Below are 16,203 nucleotides of genomic sequence, written 5' to 3' on the forward strand. Positions count from 1 at the left end.
GTTTTTGATTGATTTGTAATAAGTACAATATTAAAAGGTGATTGATTTCACAACCTAATGTAATTGTCTCCTCCACTAAAAAGCTATATTCTGTTTTCTCTCTTTCATCCCCTGTCTTGTCTTTTTTCTTTTCTGGTGGTGCCTATCTGAGATTGACATATTTGTCCATTTTGAAGCAAATGGATTCCTACTTTAAACAATCCTGTTTAGAACTGAAATTTGGAAGTCTGTTTTATGAATTTTAAATTTTGACAAGGATTCCTTCATGGCAATATGTGTTATGTTTGGCAGGTTTCAAGAAGTGGTTCCCTTGAATGCTGGTAATGTATTTGGTGCCGAAGATAACAGTCCTATATCTGAATGGGAAGCTCTTATCCGTAAAACATTGAACCAAGCATCTAAAGAGAAACCCATATGCAAAAGCTATAGTGCTCCTCCTTCACCAACTAGTAAATTACCTGATGCTTCTCAAACTCTTGTAGATGAACTCCTGGCTGATGAAGCAGATCCAGTGAATAATGGAGATATAAATTTCCTGTCACAAAGGCTTGAGGAAAAAATTAGTGACAGTTTCTTGTTATCTAGTGGTAAATTTAAGATGCGCAGAGTGCAGAGCAGTTCTGGAATGATAGGATTGCACTGGCAAGACTCCTCTTTTCATTCAGTATCGCATGATTTATCATCTAATGAAAAACCATCTAGAAACCATAGTAGTTTGGCTTCACCAGAGCAATCATTGGGATCTGGGACAAAAGTTTGGTCATCTAGTGGTTATTTCAAGAGAGCCTACAGTTTTTCCGGAAATCTTGGTTTGATCTGGCCAGAGGCATCATTGGATACAGAAGCACTTAATTTATCACCCATGGTTGGTTCTTTGGAGAGACGTAAAGAAGATATAAAACAATCCCTCAAGACATTTGCGAGCACCAGCCTTGAAATTACAAATTTATTTTCCAAAAGGCTCAGAACAAAATACGTGCGTATAGCAAGCAAGCAGATGGTTGGATTATTTGTAACTGTTTGGGTACGATGTAATCTTAGGCATCATATTCACAATCTGAGAATGTCACCTGTTGGGGTTGGGTTGATGGGTTACATGGGTAACAAGGTCTCTCTCTCTCTCTCTCTCTCTCTCACACACACACACACACACACATTTCAGTCAGTAGTTCAATAAATTGATTCATCCATTTAAAGGATTCTTTGAAGACATTTCAGTAGGAAAGATTGAATGTGAGATATCAAAGAACATAAAATTTTATATGCAGTTTCCTTATCATTCTTGAATGAAATGAATTGTCCATATTGAAACAGAAATTGTGGCATTAATGTGTTACAGGGATCAATTTCAGTCAGCATGTCCATTTACCAAACAAAATTATGCCTTGTTTGTTCTCACTTGACATCTGGCGAAAAGGATGGGGACAAGTTACGGCGAAACTCTGATGTGCTTGAAATCTTGCGTCAAACTCATTTTCATTCTGCTGGAGTTGAACTGCCTGAGACCATTATGGAACATGAGTGAGTCTTTAAAAACTAAATAAAATGGAATTGTATTGGTTCTGTTTTAGGACAGTTGGAAGATTCTAAGTTGCCAGATGATTTGTTTTGTAATTTTCCCTGCAAAAAGATCCTTTTTTTCTTGCAGGTAACATCTTGTAACTGACTAGGTTACATTTTATACCACAGTTCCATGTGTTTGGTGGCTTTGTATTTTCTAACAGCTCATTCCAGTTGTCTTTTTCTCCTTTCACCATCTATTTAGTAAAAGGTGGATGCTATCACTTGTTTTCAAAGTTATAGTGAATTTTGTTGTTTTGCTAATTTTTTAATATGATTCCACTATTTGTTTCGAGGTCTCTGCTATGGCGATTACTTTTCAATGCTGATGGAAAATTCAACGTTGGGTTCACAACTTGCAAATACTTCCAGTTTGCAGTTACTAGCATGCTTCCTTAGGTTGCATGTTGACAATGGTTTCTTTTCTTAATATCATGCTTGAGTGAAATTTTAATTGGCCTTTAATATGGTGCCACCTATTCCTTGCCACTGTATTTGTACACTGCAAGTGGAGTTGATGAGCACATTATCAAAGAAAACAAGAGAGTATGTTCCTAAGGTTTTTGACTATGAAAATCCAGTTCTTAATGGTTCATTTTGCTCAAAAGTTATCTTGCTATTTTTTTTGATAGGTAAGTGCTGCCAAGGGGGCAGCTCACTTTTATAAACAAAAAGGATGGGAACATCTTCTCAAAACAAGATCATCCAGATTATAAATTAGTTTTCAATACACTAAGGTGTATCAGAAACGAAGACTCTCAAACACCTCAAAAGTGTGCTCCACTTGTGGAGGGGATAAAATGGAGGTGTAGTGACCAATTTACAAGTTGAAAACTAACATGTTATTCCAATTAAGGCCATTCGAGAACAGGTTGAACTCTTTGGTGGTTGCTTTATTCATCCATGTTTGACATCAAAAGCCCCACCCAATGAGCCTTCCTCTGGGTTCTTGTTGAATGCAAATTGTAGAGTATGCTTGCTTATGCAATTCCTATTTGAGAAAAGCCTGAACAAGGAATTTTAGCATTGTTTCCTTTCTAGAATTAGAATCACATTAATTAGGAATTTAGCATAAAGCCTCCTGCCATGAATGTGATTGCTAGTGAATAATTTGTATACTGATCGCCTATTGAACAACTTTGGCAATCTCCAACGGTTTGACATTAAACAACTTACAAATCTGGGACAACAGGTCTGTTGATGAGGAAATGTAGCACTTCCGTCAACATAGAATAAAATGCACCAAGTACATCCTACTCTCTCTTGCATAAGGAAATCTCGTATGCCCTCTGATTGTCCAAACAGGATAACCTCAAGGTTTCTATTGTTAGGTCATGACTAAGCTCGGGATTACTCAGGGTTGATGCGATTTTGATGGTAATTTCAAGGGGACTTATACATCTGACAAGCTGGCTTGCATCTGATGTAACATTCTGATGATGCTTTACTTCTCAAACTGGGTGAAATGAAGAGAAAAGGACATGGTATAGAGAACCTAGGGACAATGATAGTAATGGCTGATGCTGTGGATAGACGGACTTCACACAAAACTAGCTCCTGCTTAGCCAGAGATATATTCACAACTCCATAGAAATAGTGCAATCTCGAAAGGGGAATAAATGGATTTTCAGACCATGAACATACACTAAGTATCCAATTTTGGTGCAACTTAGATGAACATTCACAGTTGAACTAACAGCAATAAAGGGGACTCAGACTAACAATGCACAAAGACCTACAATTAGCAAGCCTTCAGTGGTATGAACCTGAAATTTATCACATATCCTCACACTTCACCGTTAATACCACTGAACATTGACTAATCTTGATGAAGAGAAACCATGCAAATAGGTTAAAGCAAATGGTAATACACCATGCTTCAATGCTTTATTTGTCTGCTCCAACTACCATTACAACAATTTCTTCCGAACAATTCCTGCTCTACTCCTAATTATAACTCCTACTTCTAATTTCTAATAATTCTGCCTTTTTCCTAATCAATTCTAACCTTTTTACAACGAGAGAGGCTCTAGCCTTTTATAGATTTTACATTTTGATCAATGGCCTAGATTCAATCCATTCAATGGCCCAAATTTGCCCTATGGAAACCCTAACATCTTTCAGTTAATGATCTCAGCAACTTCCAACCACTTTTCAACTACTTTCCAGCTGCTTTCAATTAATCTCACTAGAAGACAAAAGTTCACGAGGCTCAAGACACAAAAAGACAAAATGGGTAGTTGGGTGAGCAACTAACTTTTGGCCCCCTCTTGAGTTGCATTAAATTGGGCCTAAAAGTAATTATTTTACAATAGATTATTTGCCATTACAATAAATTCATTTTCTTGTCATCATCCAGCTGTTCATTCTTCATTTCTAGATGTCTCTGGTAGTATTTTGTGTTTGCCATTGTCTACCAGAGTTCTAGGAATGACATCACTTTGGTCTTCTGCACGGTGGTAGCGGTTTTTATCCTCGTGCTTTGTCTTTGGCTTTGCAACATGTTCTTCATTGGCACTGCTCTGTGATCATACCTTCAATCCCATGCTTCGGATCTCCTCGTGTTGCCTTATTGGTGGTCTCTATCTCTTTGGCTCCTCTCTTTGTCCCAAGCATCTCGTCATCACCTCCATTGAGTCCTCCTTGTCATGGCCATGTTGTTGAGTCCTTCATCCTTGATTCTCCTCCCTTTTCTAGCCTTCCATCCTCGCATCAAACCTGAAGAACAGAGAGACCTTTGCATCAAAACACTAGGAGTGAAAACAATATTCCACTACAATCAGGCTCCTTTCTTTGTCCCAAGCATCTCTTTGGCTCCTCTCTTTGTCCCAAGCATCTCGTCATCACCTCCATTGAGTCCTCCTTGTCATGGCCATGTTGTTGAGTCCTTCATCCTTGATTCTCCTCCCTTTTCTAGCCTTCCATCCTCTCATCAAACCTGAAGAACAGAGAGACCTTTGCATCAAAACACTAGGAGCGAAAACAATATTCCACTACAATCAGGCTCCTTACAGCCTTTTTAAATCTGGAAATGAATTTCAAAGGCTGGAACTGATCATAGACAAGATTCAGCCCTAATCAAGATGCCCTAAACGGAAAGTCAGCCTAAATCTGATCTGATCCCGTGCACTAAAGATCTGCATTTTAGGAGCTTAACTCTGATTTTCATGTTTTTATGACCTGCAGATCTGATCCCTATGTTTTAGGATTGATTTAAAGTTTTTGGGTCTGAACAAACACAAATTCGGTGTTAAGATAAATTATAAAAATAAGACATATTCCTACCTGTTGTGACGTATTCACACATCGCCCCATTGCAAATGGGGACCTCTACTTTTTTGCTTTCTGGGGTTTGTTTCTAGGTCTTTAAGGGTTTTGTCTGTTAGCCTTTGCATTTTGAGTGTTGCCAGGGGGATCACTAGGATGGCAGGCTCTGCTTGAGCCAGGGGGAGTCAGCATGTGCTCCAGGTTAGGGTTTCTTTGAAAGTCTCCCTTAGGCCTAGTTTTGCACTTGTTGCTAATTGTGTCTTGTTTGAGTTTGAGGGGGTCAATGAAGCTTGGTGAGTGAATATCCTCTTTGAAGGTCTGAGTTAGGTCAAGTTGGTGAGTGATGAAGTCTGGAATGTCATTCTAATCTTCAAATGTCTTGAAATTTGGCTAAGTCTGGAATGTCATCCTGATCCTGAAAGTCAAAGTTTGGAAAATTGAAGAATCCTCCAAAAACTAGATTTTGCATTATAACTCCTGGAGGTCTGAAACCACTCTCAAACATCCTGACATTATATATGGAATATAACTTAAAGTATAAGAAAGATATAAGGAAATGTCACTTATACTTAAATGTTATATTCCATATATGAATCCTGACGGAGAGACCAAAATGTCAAATTTTGCTTCTGACCCTTCCAAAGGGTCCAAGGCGAATTTCAATTTCGCTCCTGACCCTTCCAGAGGGTCCAGAGCGAATTCCTCTATAGGACATTCTACTTTGATCCAAACCTAGAACTAACTCATTCCCAGGCATTATTGAGGGCAAAACACTTATTTGGAGTGAAGAAATGTGAGAGATGAAGTCAAGATTTGAGCCTAAAAGAAATTTCGCTCCTGACCCTTCCAAAGGGTCCAGAGCGAAATTCTTAGAAGACACCTTTTTTCTTCCTTGTTTGCATTGAAAGCCTTGTTCCTTGGTCATGGTGGGGGTAGATGGATATGTTCTTGCCTTAGGAAGTGACTAAAACTGAAGGAGTGAAGGATTTTAGCCTAAAATAGAAATTTCGCCCCTGACCCTTCCAAAGGGTCCAGAGCAAAATTCTTCATAAGCCTCATTTGCTTCCTTGCTTAGACTACCAACCTTGTTCCTTGGGCTTATTTGGAAGGGAAATGATGTGTCTTTGCCTTTCCAAGTGATAGAATGTGAAGGAGTGAAGGATTTTTGACGAAGACAAGAAAATCGCTCCTGACCCTTCCAAAGGGTCCAGAGCGAAATTCATATGAGCCCCTTTTTTCTTCACAAAGCCTTGAAGTGAATGCTAACTTGGACTGGAGGATGATCAGGAGAAGCCTAATGAGTTATATCCAAGCCAAAGAAGGGAGGAAAAAAGTGAAAATGAGCCTAGAAGGAGAATTTCGCTATTGACCCTTCCAAAGGGTCCAGAGCGAAATTCACTTTTCCTCTATTTTGCTCTTTGACTTGACCAAGTTTGGAACTTCTAAGGCATAGTTGAGGAGACTTGGATGCATATTTACCTTGGAGAGGAGGTTTGAGGCGATGAAATGATGGAAATCAACCTGGAAGGAGAATTTCGCTCCTGACCCTTCCAAAGGGTCTAGAGCGAAATCCTCCATTTGACCTTCTTTTTTACCTTAGGCCCTAGAGTGACCTTGTTTGGAGCTACTTTGATAGAGAATTGCCTTGATTAGGATGAAAGGAAGTTGAATTGATTGTGTTTGAGGAAGAATTGGATGAATGAAGTGCAAGGTCAACCTGGAAAGAGGATTTCGCTCCTGACCCTTCCAAAGGGTCCAGAGCGAAAATCCTTATAGCTCTTTCTTCCTTGTTTTGGCTAGGCATTGGCATGTTGGAGGGTGAATTATTTTCTTGCCTTGAGAGGTAGTTGGACTCTTTGAAGATGAAGATTTTGCCTAAATCATGAATTTTGCTCCTGACCCTTCCAAAGGGTCCAGAGCGAAATTCTTTATTAACCTCATTTGCTTCCATGCTTGGGCTTCAAACCTTGTTCCTTGGGTGAAGAGTGATGGAATATTACCTTGCAAATAAGATTGGGATTGAAAAGATGAAGAGTCAAGTATGGAATGAGAAATTCGCACCTGACCCTTCCAAAGGGTCCAGAGCGAAATTTCACAAAACCACTCTTTTCCCTCAATTTTATGCCAAGTCTAGGGTGGTTCAAGGTGAATTAGGATTTGAAGTGTCCTTAGGTGTGACTTTGACTTGCTAGTGATTATCAAATTTGAAGGAAAGGACCCAAATCGTGAATTTCGCTCCTGACCCTTCCAAAGGGTCTAGAGGGAAATTCCTAAAATCACCTATTTTCCCTTCAAAGCAAGTCAAATCCTTGGTTTTTTTACGGCTTGGATGGGTGTGAAGTGGCGTGACCCTGCCTTTGAAGGTGGATGGAAGTGAGAGGAATGAAAGAATAAGCTCAAAATATGAATTTCGCTCCTGACCCTTCCAAAGGGTCCAGAGTGAAATTCCTTAAAACTACCTTTTCCTTTCATTTTTATGCCAAGCTAAGCCTAGACCAAGGTGGGAGAAGTTGGGAGGTGCCCCTAGGATTGCCCTTGAATGGATTGTCGCCTCCAGAAATGAAGATTTTAAGCTTGGACAAGGATTTCGCTCTTGACCCTTCCAAAGGGTCCAGGGTAAAATCCTAAATAGGTCATGTCCTTGGCCATGGGTTTTTAGCGAAATTCTCCTTTTTAGCCATGTTGAGGTCAAGCAAGTGTTGTTATGTTGAGAGATAGATCCAAAGGTGAGAATCAAATAAGAACAAAGTGAGAGGAATGGAGTTGAATGAGGGGACACAAGCAAGAAATGAATTTCGCTTCTGACCCTTCCAGAGGGTCCAGGGCGAAATTCTTCAAACCACCTATTTTTTCCTTGATTGAAGCCAAAACCTTGATACCTATGGCATGATTGGAAGAAAAGTGATGTATTCTCGCCTTGCAAGATAGATTGGAGTGAAGGAAATGAAATATCAAGTGAAAAACTTGAATTTTGCTCTTGACCCTTCCAAAGGGTCCAGAGCGAAATTCTCAAAATGTCATTTTTCCTTCAAGTTTGTGCTAGGCCAAGACAATGATCAAGGTGAATTGGACTTAAAGATGGCCATAGGCATGTGTTTGAATAGGTTATGAGTCCAAGAGGTAAGGATTTTGAGCTAAAGAATGAATTTCGCTCCTGACCCTTCCAAAGGGTCCAGAGCGAAATTCTCAATTTCACCTAAATTGCTCATGATGAAGGTCAGGAGATGGATTCCCAGGCCTTGGTGGAGAGAGGACTAGTGTATGCTTGCCTTGGAAGACATTTCGGAGTGGAGGAGTGGCAGAACTTGAGCCTAAACTAGAATTTCGCTCCTGACCCTTCCAAAGGGTCCAGAGCGAAATCCTCAAAAACTCCATTTTTCTCCAATTTTGCATCAAGCTTGATGTTGGTTGAGATTAAAGGGATCCTTAGACATGCATTTGAGCAAGTTGTGGTCAAGTTGTGAAGATTTTGTCCTAAAATGCAAATTTCGCTCTTGACCCTTCCAGAGGGTCCAGGGCGAAATCCTTTGAAACTCCTATTTTTTAGTCCTGTTTGAGCTAGGCAAAGGGCTAGTTGTGAGATTATGATGAAATGAGGTCTAAATTGGCCAGGAATGCAAATTTCGCTCTTGACCCTTCCAAAGGGTCTAGAGCGAAATTCTTATAGGGCCTATCCTTGGAGAGGATATTGAACGAAATTCCATTTTGATGTCTTCTTATTGATGATTTAACGTAGAAAATGCTATGTTAGAATGAATTTATTATGTGTCCTTAATCATCTTTTGGTTTGTTTTGCAGATGAAAGAAGACCAGGCCAGGACAAGGACGACCTCTTCCAATCCATCGTCATCAAGGACGTTCTACAGGCAAAAGGGAAGACTCAAGGTGCTTTGAAGCATTGGAAGACTAGGGGTGTTCAAGGAGTTCGAGTTAACTTCAAGACTTCATTCTTTCACAAGATGACAAAGAAAAGGCTTTGCCAACACTTCTAGGTGGAGGTGTGCTACTGGAGAAGAAAGATTTGACAATAAGGAAGCCTGGTCAAACAAAGGAAGTACATCATTCATCATGTCAAAAGACAGAAGAGGATCAACCAAGTCACAAGCGTTAGACAAGGTGGCATCCCAGTCATCATTCCTCCAGTTGGATTGGTCCACCTCAGCATGATCAGATTCAATGTATCTAATCTACCGGAGGCGGCACAAACTTCGATGTATCTACCCCTGCTTCCTATTGGTCCTCGCTCCTGAAATGTAATTTTCTAATTGGCTAAGGAAGTTTGTTGTAACAAACCCTAATTAGGGTTTCTATCTTGTAATCCTAGCCATTGGTTCTAAGTTAATCAAAGCTGTCTGTTTGTAAAGGGTTCTCTATATAAAGCCTTGGCTCCTCATTTGTAAAGGTTAATAGTTAATAGTGGGTGAATAGTTAGAAATAGTGGATAGTCAACTGATAGAATAGCAATTAGAGTAGATTAGGAGGACAAGGCAAGAAATTGTTGCCATTGATTGTAAATAAACTCCATTTTCATTGAAGTTATGGGGAAGTGTGTTGTTTCTTTGCAATATGCATGGTCTCTTGTTGAATCTTCATTTTAGATGATAGATAACTAAATTGAATGAAATAAGTTATTGAATGCACTCGCATGAAATCCACCTAGTCCAAACCACTAGCCTTTTGTTGACTGTAAGAGCGCCTTGCGTGGTCAACTGGCATAGAACGAGCTTAATCTCGAGTCATAGCACCTTTGTTGTTCACGCATTATCTTGAATGGTGATCAATATCTAATGGTGTATGATTTGGACATATTTGAAACATCCCTTAGAAGATCGCACTGAGTTGGTGTTGAATTGTTCAACCTGATGGTGAGACCTAGCCCAGTAGGATTCCACCTAGTCATTCATCCATCTTCTCGCATTCTAGGTCTTAGAGTAGACTTCCTGAACCTTGTATCTTTTACCATTTCTTTATCTTCCAGTTAGTAAATAGGACTTTGATTCCAGCAAATTAGACGTTCAGGTCGTCAAAAGTAAGTCCCCTTGTGATTCCAGCAAAATCACATCATACTGCAAGAGCTTATCCACACGTAGAGAACCTACATATCAGAACCTTGGAGTTACTCCGACTGATCCTTCGACAAGATCTTCAGCAGTCAGGAAACTTTGTTCAAGAGAGGATAAGGTACCTTTAGGTATTTTATTCTGTGTTTGGTCGTGTACAAAAGACACATCAACACTACCCCAATTGCAATCACCGAACTTGAAGAGGATTTGGGCAAAAGTTGGGCTAAAGTTCGGTCCTAGGAAGCCTCTAGGGAATAATGTTTATTCCCATTTTGTCTGTTAAATCCGAACTTGGAAGTGTTATGTCAGAATCTCGGCCTTAGGAAGGTATTTGGGAATAAGGTCCCATCTGATTTTTGAGTTTAAGACATCAAATTCCGAGTTGCTTTCGTTCTAATCTTGCTTGGGACTTACTTGACTTGGGCTTAAGATGGAATCTCTAAAATGATGTATTAGATCATAATCTTGAACCCAATCCATAGCCTCTGCAAAATCCGTCTTAGGATACCTTTAGGATTAATAACAATTCCCTGTTTCAGTGCTGTAAGCAAATTTTGTGATGAAAAATGAAAGTTTGGTCTAAACTTCGAATTTTGCGTCTTCTTGTTCTCTAATGAATCCTGCTATTTGTGTTGCAAACAACCCTTGCTGATCTAGCCCTACACACATTTTAATCCCTTTTTGAGTAGGGCCACAAAAGTGATGTCTCACTTGATAATACAAGCACCTATAATTGGTTTTACAAAAATGACAATTCCATTCACATCGCCCAACTCTTGGAAGTTGTTGAAGCATTGTAGTATAATTCCATAAAGGAGATCCTTTATCAACTTTAAATTTTTGGTTTTGTCTTGTAACCCCCACCCATTGAACTCAAACTTGTTGCCATTTTGTTTTTTTTGCTATTATAAGAAATTAAACATTTTTAAATTAGAAAAAAAAGCATTCAAGATTAAACAATGTAAAAGCTAATGGAAGTATGAAAAAACATTATAAAAAATAGTAGAACTTGTTTATCTTTTTCAATTTTATTTTAACAAAACAAAAACTTGAAAAAATTCATTAAAAGATCAAAGAATAGGGTTAAATGCTTACCTTAGATGCTTGAATCTCCTTTGTGCAAGCTCTCCTCCTTCGTCAAGCACTCCACGAATGATCTTCTAAAATAATCACTTGCCCTTCAAAATGCCAAAATGAAAGTAAGAGAGAATGAATGAGCAAATGAAATTGTTTAAGGTTTACAATCTATTAAAGGGGTGCAAATTAGGGTTTTTTAATGGTAAAAGGTAAAAAAGTGTTTTTTTTAGAGTAGCCAGAAACTCCTGTTTTCCACCTTGGGCACATGTATCCCCATTCCAAAACGGATACATATCCGATATAGCTTGGATACACGTCGAATACTATACCCATGCATGCCCAAAAAACCTTAATTTCCAACTATGCCAACTACTATGTGATTTAATTTTTTCAAAATTTGATAGAAATCTTCTTAAATTTAATTTAAAAAAAACTTCACTCATACAATTTAAAAAAAAATGGTATAAACAAAAGGTACATCAAATGAGAATTATCTTCCAATGCAACTCTACTACTTTTGCATATCGTAAATTGTTAAATCAACTTATAATTATTTATGCAGCAATTATGTGTCTATATTGCTTTTGAAGTAATGAAAATCTCCTCTAATAACTTTGAAAATTGTGTTAAATACATGTGTATGTGTTTTTTATGAATGTCGTATCTAGTCGTATTTATATTGGGGGTCTTAAAAAATGACCGTATCCATATCCGATACCGTATCCGTATTTTTATTCGTATCTATGTCCATGCAACTTTGTTTTTTTTTATTGTTATTAAGTCACTTAAAAGTGACTTAACCTGGTTGTGCACCTGGGTTTGCTTGGGTGCGCCCCAGGGGCCGCCGGTTCATTTTGGGCCCGCAAATATGGACCCAAGCAGATCCGGGTTGGGTACGAGCACCTAGACCCACAAACCCGGTATATCAGATTGTAAGGAATATGCTATCAGCTATTTAAACTGAAGCTTTGCTTATTAATTCGGTTAGAGTTGGGGTGGAGATGTTACTTCCTCGCTCCTTGCTACCTCTCGGGTCTACCTTGTTAGCAATCATCAATCAAGATGGAAGGCACTATTGCATGGGCGGGTTCTTGGTGGACTTTACATTCAATACAATAAGGCATTATCTTGAGCGGTGGGTTCACTTCTCTGTGTTATCTTTCTTGCATCATGACTTCAATCTGTTAAGCGAAACATATCCGCTATCTCTGCAATGTGTCTTTGGCTTATTTCTTTTTGGAAAGTTCGCATCATTAGCCTTTCGGCTCAAGTTTGAGGAAAAGTTGTTGGAAACATTTAGAATTTGTAGTCTAGAGCAGTGATAGTTTGTCTTTCCATAGGGACTAGTCCTGGTCAATCTCGCCATAGCAAGGCATGATATATTTCTTCTAGTTTGAGTTGAAAATGAAAGTACCGATTTCTGTTTTGGTTTTTGTTAATAAAGATATGAAAAATTGAATGTGTTCCATCATCGAATAGTGCATTCTATGTAAGCTTATTCCATCTTTTAAGAAAGATTGAGAGCAAAATGAAGAGCTGTCTACATAACCAGTTAATGGTATGTCAGAGAAGCGAATTTTTGGACTCTAAATTAATTAAAACTTTTATATAGTCTTTGCACACAACCGCTCTACGAAGCTTTCTTGCTGCATCAAAATCTTTACGTAATGTTCAGTCATTTGATTGAGAGTATCAATCCTAAACATTGATCCAAGTTTTTTTGTTCAACCTCTGAGTCAGATCGTGAGACGAAGAGGGAGTTTATCATAAGTAGGAACTGGTCTTAAGATACAAGATGAAGATGCCCAATTTGAATTCAATAATGAACTGCTCTGTAATTTAAAAGTGACTCAATGTGAATCTTTTCTCGTTTTCAATTGATTTGTTTTTAGTAGAATCCTTGTTGACCGTGGGTTAGTTGAGTTGGATTTACAAGTAGTTGTACTATGTGTGTTATTTATCCTTATGGTCATTTAGCCTATTAATGTTAGTTGTCTAGATAATAAGGTTTAATTGATGTATTATTGTGGGTCAGTTCTACCTATTGTTGATAAGCCTATGTGTGAAAATGAATCCTAGTATGAACAAGTTGAGTAAGGGTGGTGAAGTTTGACAACACTTGTGTGCATGATTATATGAAACCTTGGCCAAGATGGTGTTGCCTAAAGCATTCAACCGTCAGTTCACAAGAATTATATACACCTACTAGTTAGGGGGTACTTATAGTGAGTGTGATCGACTAGGTTCGTGTAGGTTCTAAACACCGGGCTCAGATGGCAAGATGGCAACTAGGTCTAGTCCTTAGTCTGCTACACTCGTGAAGGGTAGGGCCACTTCTAGTTAGAAGGTGTGTGGGAGACTGCCAGGTCTATGGTTGGGTGGAAAAGCCCTTGATGATGCTCTCCCTCTTCTACTTCTAGACTATGCTGAGGCTTGTTACAAAGTTTTCAGAAGGAAGCTTAATCAGTTGTAATCTCTGAACTTTCATATTTCCCTTGATACAAAGTTTTCAGAAGGAAGCTTAATGAGTTGTAATCTCTGAACTTTTATCTTTCCCTTGATAGAGAAAATTATTTATTGAAATATTTTTCTTGTTAATAGCGAAATAAAGTAAAATTCATTAATTTTTCAATTATAGTTTAACTACTTTTTCAGTTGAATTAGTAAGTTTCATATTTGGATGGAAAGCTGTTAGATAGTTAATTTTTCTTTTTAGCTGAAGTTGAAAGTTTGTTGCAAATTCATTTATGAATTTTAAGTTAGTCCACTGTTCTCTTTATTTTAAACTTTAGTGGTTGTTACATATGATATTAGAGCTACTAGGTTCGACACTGAACCTCAGGCTCGCCACCTAAAAACATAGAAAACTAAAAGCAGTTTGTTGGTGTTTCATAGGATGTGGATCCAACTAACTACACAGAAGAATGTGCATGACCTAGTTTACGACCGTTTATGGAAACTCAGACTTGAACATGATTACTCATGTTGTACCTTACTATTGGATATTGAAACTCTAGTTGAAGCCATTAAGCGACTTTGGAGAGAGAGGCGAGAATGGACAACGTCTAGCAAGGAGGCAGTTAAAGCTTCCATTCTTAAAGAAATTAAAATAGAAAACAAGCTAGTGACCGAGATTCCTTCAGTGAAAGGAGTTGAGCCAGGAAAATCCAAAGACTGTCCTATAACTACTTCGAGATATAGATTTGTTCTTCAGAATTTAGTGATCAGGAAGAACCTATCACGGGAAGTGATAGCGATTCTTAAATAGAGAACCATTTTTTGTAATTCCTAAAGAGTGTAAAACATTTTTGGCTTTAGCAATATAAGATGAAATTCTGGTTGTGTATGCATTATGAGATGTGTGTTTTTCTTTATTTTAGTTGATATGGATAAAAAAATCTCTAATAAAGCAATCTTGATGAACTTTAGGTAGATTAAAGCCAAAATATGGATAATTCTATAAATGACCATGGTGGATCAGAGGAAGCCAACGATCCTATGGCCAAGCTGAATCAGCTTTTGAATATCATGAATGAAACTCAAGCCAAGCTTATTAACTTAGAAAGAAGAGTTGCAGAACAGCAAGGAATAACAAATGAGGAATATGATACCCAGTCATGGGGAAATTTCAATGGGCAAAAGCATACTAGGCTGAGCGAACAACAAGAAGAACACTCGGAAGCCTTAAACATGAATAACAAGAAAAACTAGTTAGCAAATGAACTCTCTAACGATCAAAAGTTGCTAGATTTCCAAAACCTAAGACAAGGAGTGTTATTTGTTAATGAATATTGGGAAAAGTTAACCAGACTGCTTAAGTACATACCTCAATTTCAGCAAGATGATAACTTTTGCATTAGGAAGTTTGTCATGAGGCTTAATCACCAGATAGGAGGAGCAATAAACGTGCTTACACCACGAACTATGGATGAGGCTTATGAAAGGGCTATTAGGTAGGAACAAAGGTTGAAAAGAGACGACTCCTACCGAGATAGAAATCGCAAGAAGGTTAATTGGAACCAATCATGCTAGAACTTCAAGAAGAAGGGATTCAAAGGAAACAAACCGGATTTCAAGAAGGATAGAAAAGGATTTAGTAATCATAGGGAGGACAAAGATTTTACAAACAAGGGATCAGAGAAAAGAGGACCACCTAGAGGATGCTTCACTTTTGATGGAGATTATTACGTGAATTAGTGCCCAACTAAGAACCAAGGTAGTTAGTAACAATGGAATTCCTTACCCCCTCAACAAACAACATTTTAGCAGAGGATCCATGCAATAGTGGATAACAAGCAAGTGGAATACTAGATTACACCTATTGAGATGACATGTATGCTTTATGGAAACTCCATATCTATTCTAATAGACACCGGTGCCACTGAATGTTTTATATCTCCTAAATTGCTAAGTAGGTTTCCTAATAGAATTGGTTTTATGGCTAAATCCGTGACTGTAGAATACGCCAATCAAACGAGAGCTCGACTAGAGCAGTGTCTGTTCGAAGCTAGGGTTGAACTACCAAGGTTCACTATGGAGGTCAATCTGTATGTGGCACCCTTAGATTCCTACGATGTGATCGTAGGAATGAATTGGTAATGGGAGCAAAGGGCTAAGGTAGATTGTTTCTCTAAGATAGTGGAATGTTTGGATGACTTAGGAAACATAGTGCATATTTAGGGAATTCAACATGGAATTAGGGCACGACAAATCTCCGCCATGTAGTTGAAATGAAGCAAAAAGAAAGGGTGTTAGATGTTTGTGGTCAAGGTGGAAGAGATTAGGGAATTTAAAGAGGCTATGTACCATCATGACATGATGATGTATGAAATGGACATGCATAATGAAGAAGAGGGTGTGCGAATGAAAAGGAAGGAGGAAACTCTTCTTGAGAAATACCCTTGCCTCCAAGACTATCGGGATGTTTTTCCTAAAGGGTTGTTGGGATTACCACCTAAGAGGGTTTGACTTTTCCATAGACTTAGTACTTGGGAGCCGAGCCTGTGTCCAATGTCCCATATCGCATGACAACCGTGGAGTTGATGGAGTTAAAGGCTCAATTGCAAGAGCTTATTAATAAGGGATGAATTTGACCTAGTGTATCACCTTGGGAAGTGTTGACGTGTTTTTTATGAATACATCAAACACAAAATAAAGTTGCCTAACGGTCACTTCACTCTCTCTTGATCAAAGTATGATTACATGCTAAGATTGCAATAATTTCAAACAATCGACT

The 16,203-nt window shown here is 38.4% G+C and overlaps 1 protein-coding gene across 5 annotated transcripts in view; it reads left to right on the forward strand.

The window, feature by feature from the left end:
• The window catches only part of LOC131040987 (type I inositol polyphosphate 5-phosphatase 2), a 121,960-nt gene that overhangs the window by 58,746 nt on the left and 47,011 nt on the right, over positions 1-16,203 (forward strand). For all 5 annotated transcript variants that reach the window (XM_059219825.1, XM_059219827.1, XM_057973960.2 and 2 more), the window contains exons 7-8: positions 292-1,108; positions 1,340-1,521. In XM_059219825.1, coding sequence (XP_059075808.1) covers positions 292-1,108; positions 1,340-1,521 — 999 coding nt within the window. The remainder of the gene's footprint in view (positions 1-291; positions 1,109-1,339; positions 1,522-16,203) is intronic.

The sequence above is a fragment of the Cryptomeria japonica genome, chromosome 4 (genome assembly GCF_030272615.1).
Source record: "Cryptomeria japonica chromosome 4, Sugi_1.0, whole genome shotgun sequence".
In the NCBI taxonomy this organism is placed as follows: Eukaryota; Viridiplantae; Streptophyta; class Pinopsida; order Cupressales; family Cupressaceae; genus Cryptomeria; species Cryptomeria japonica.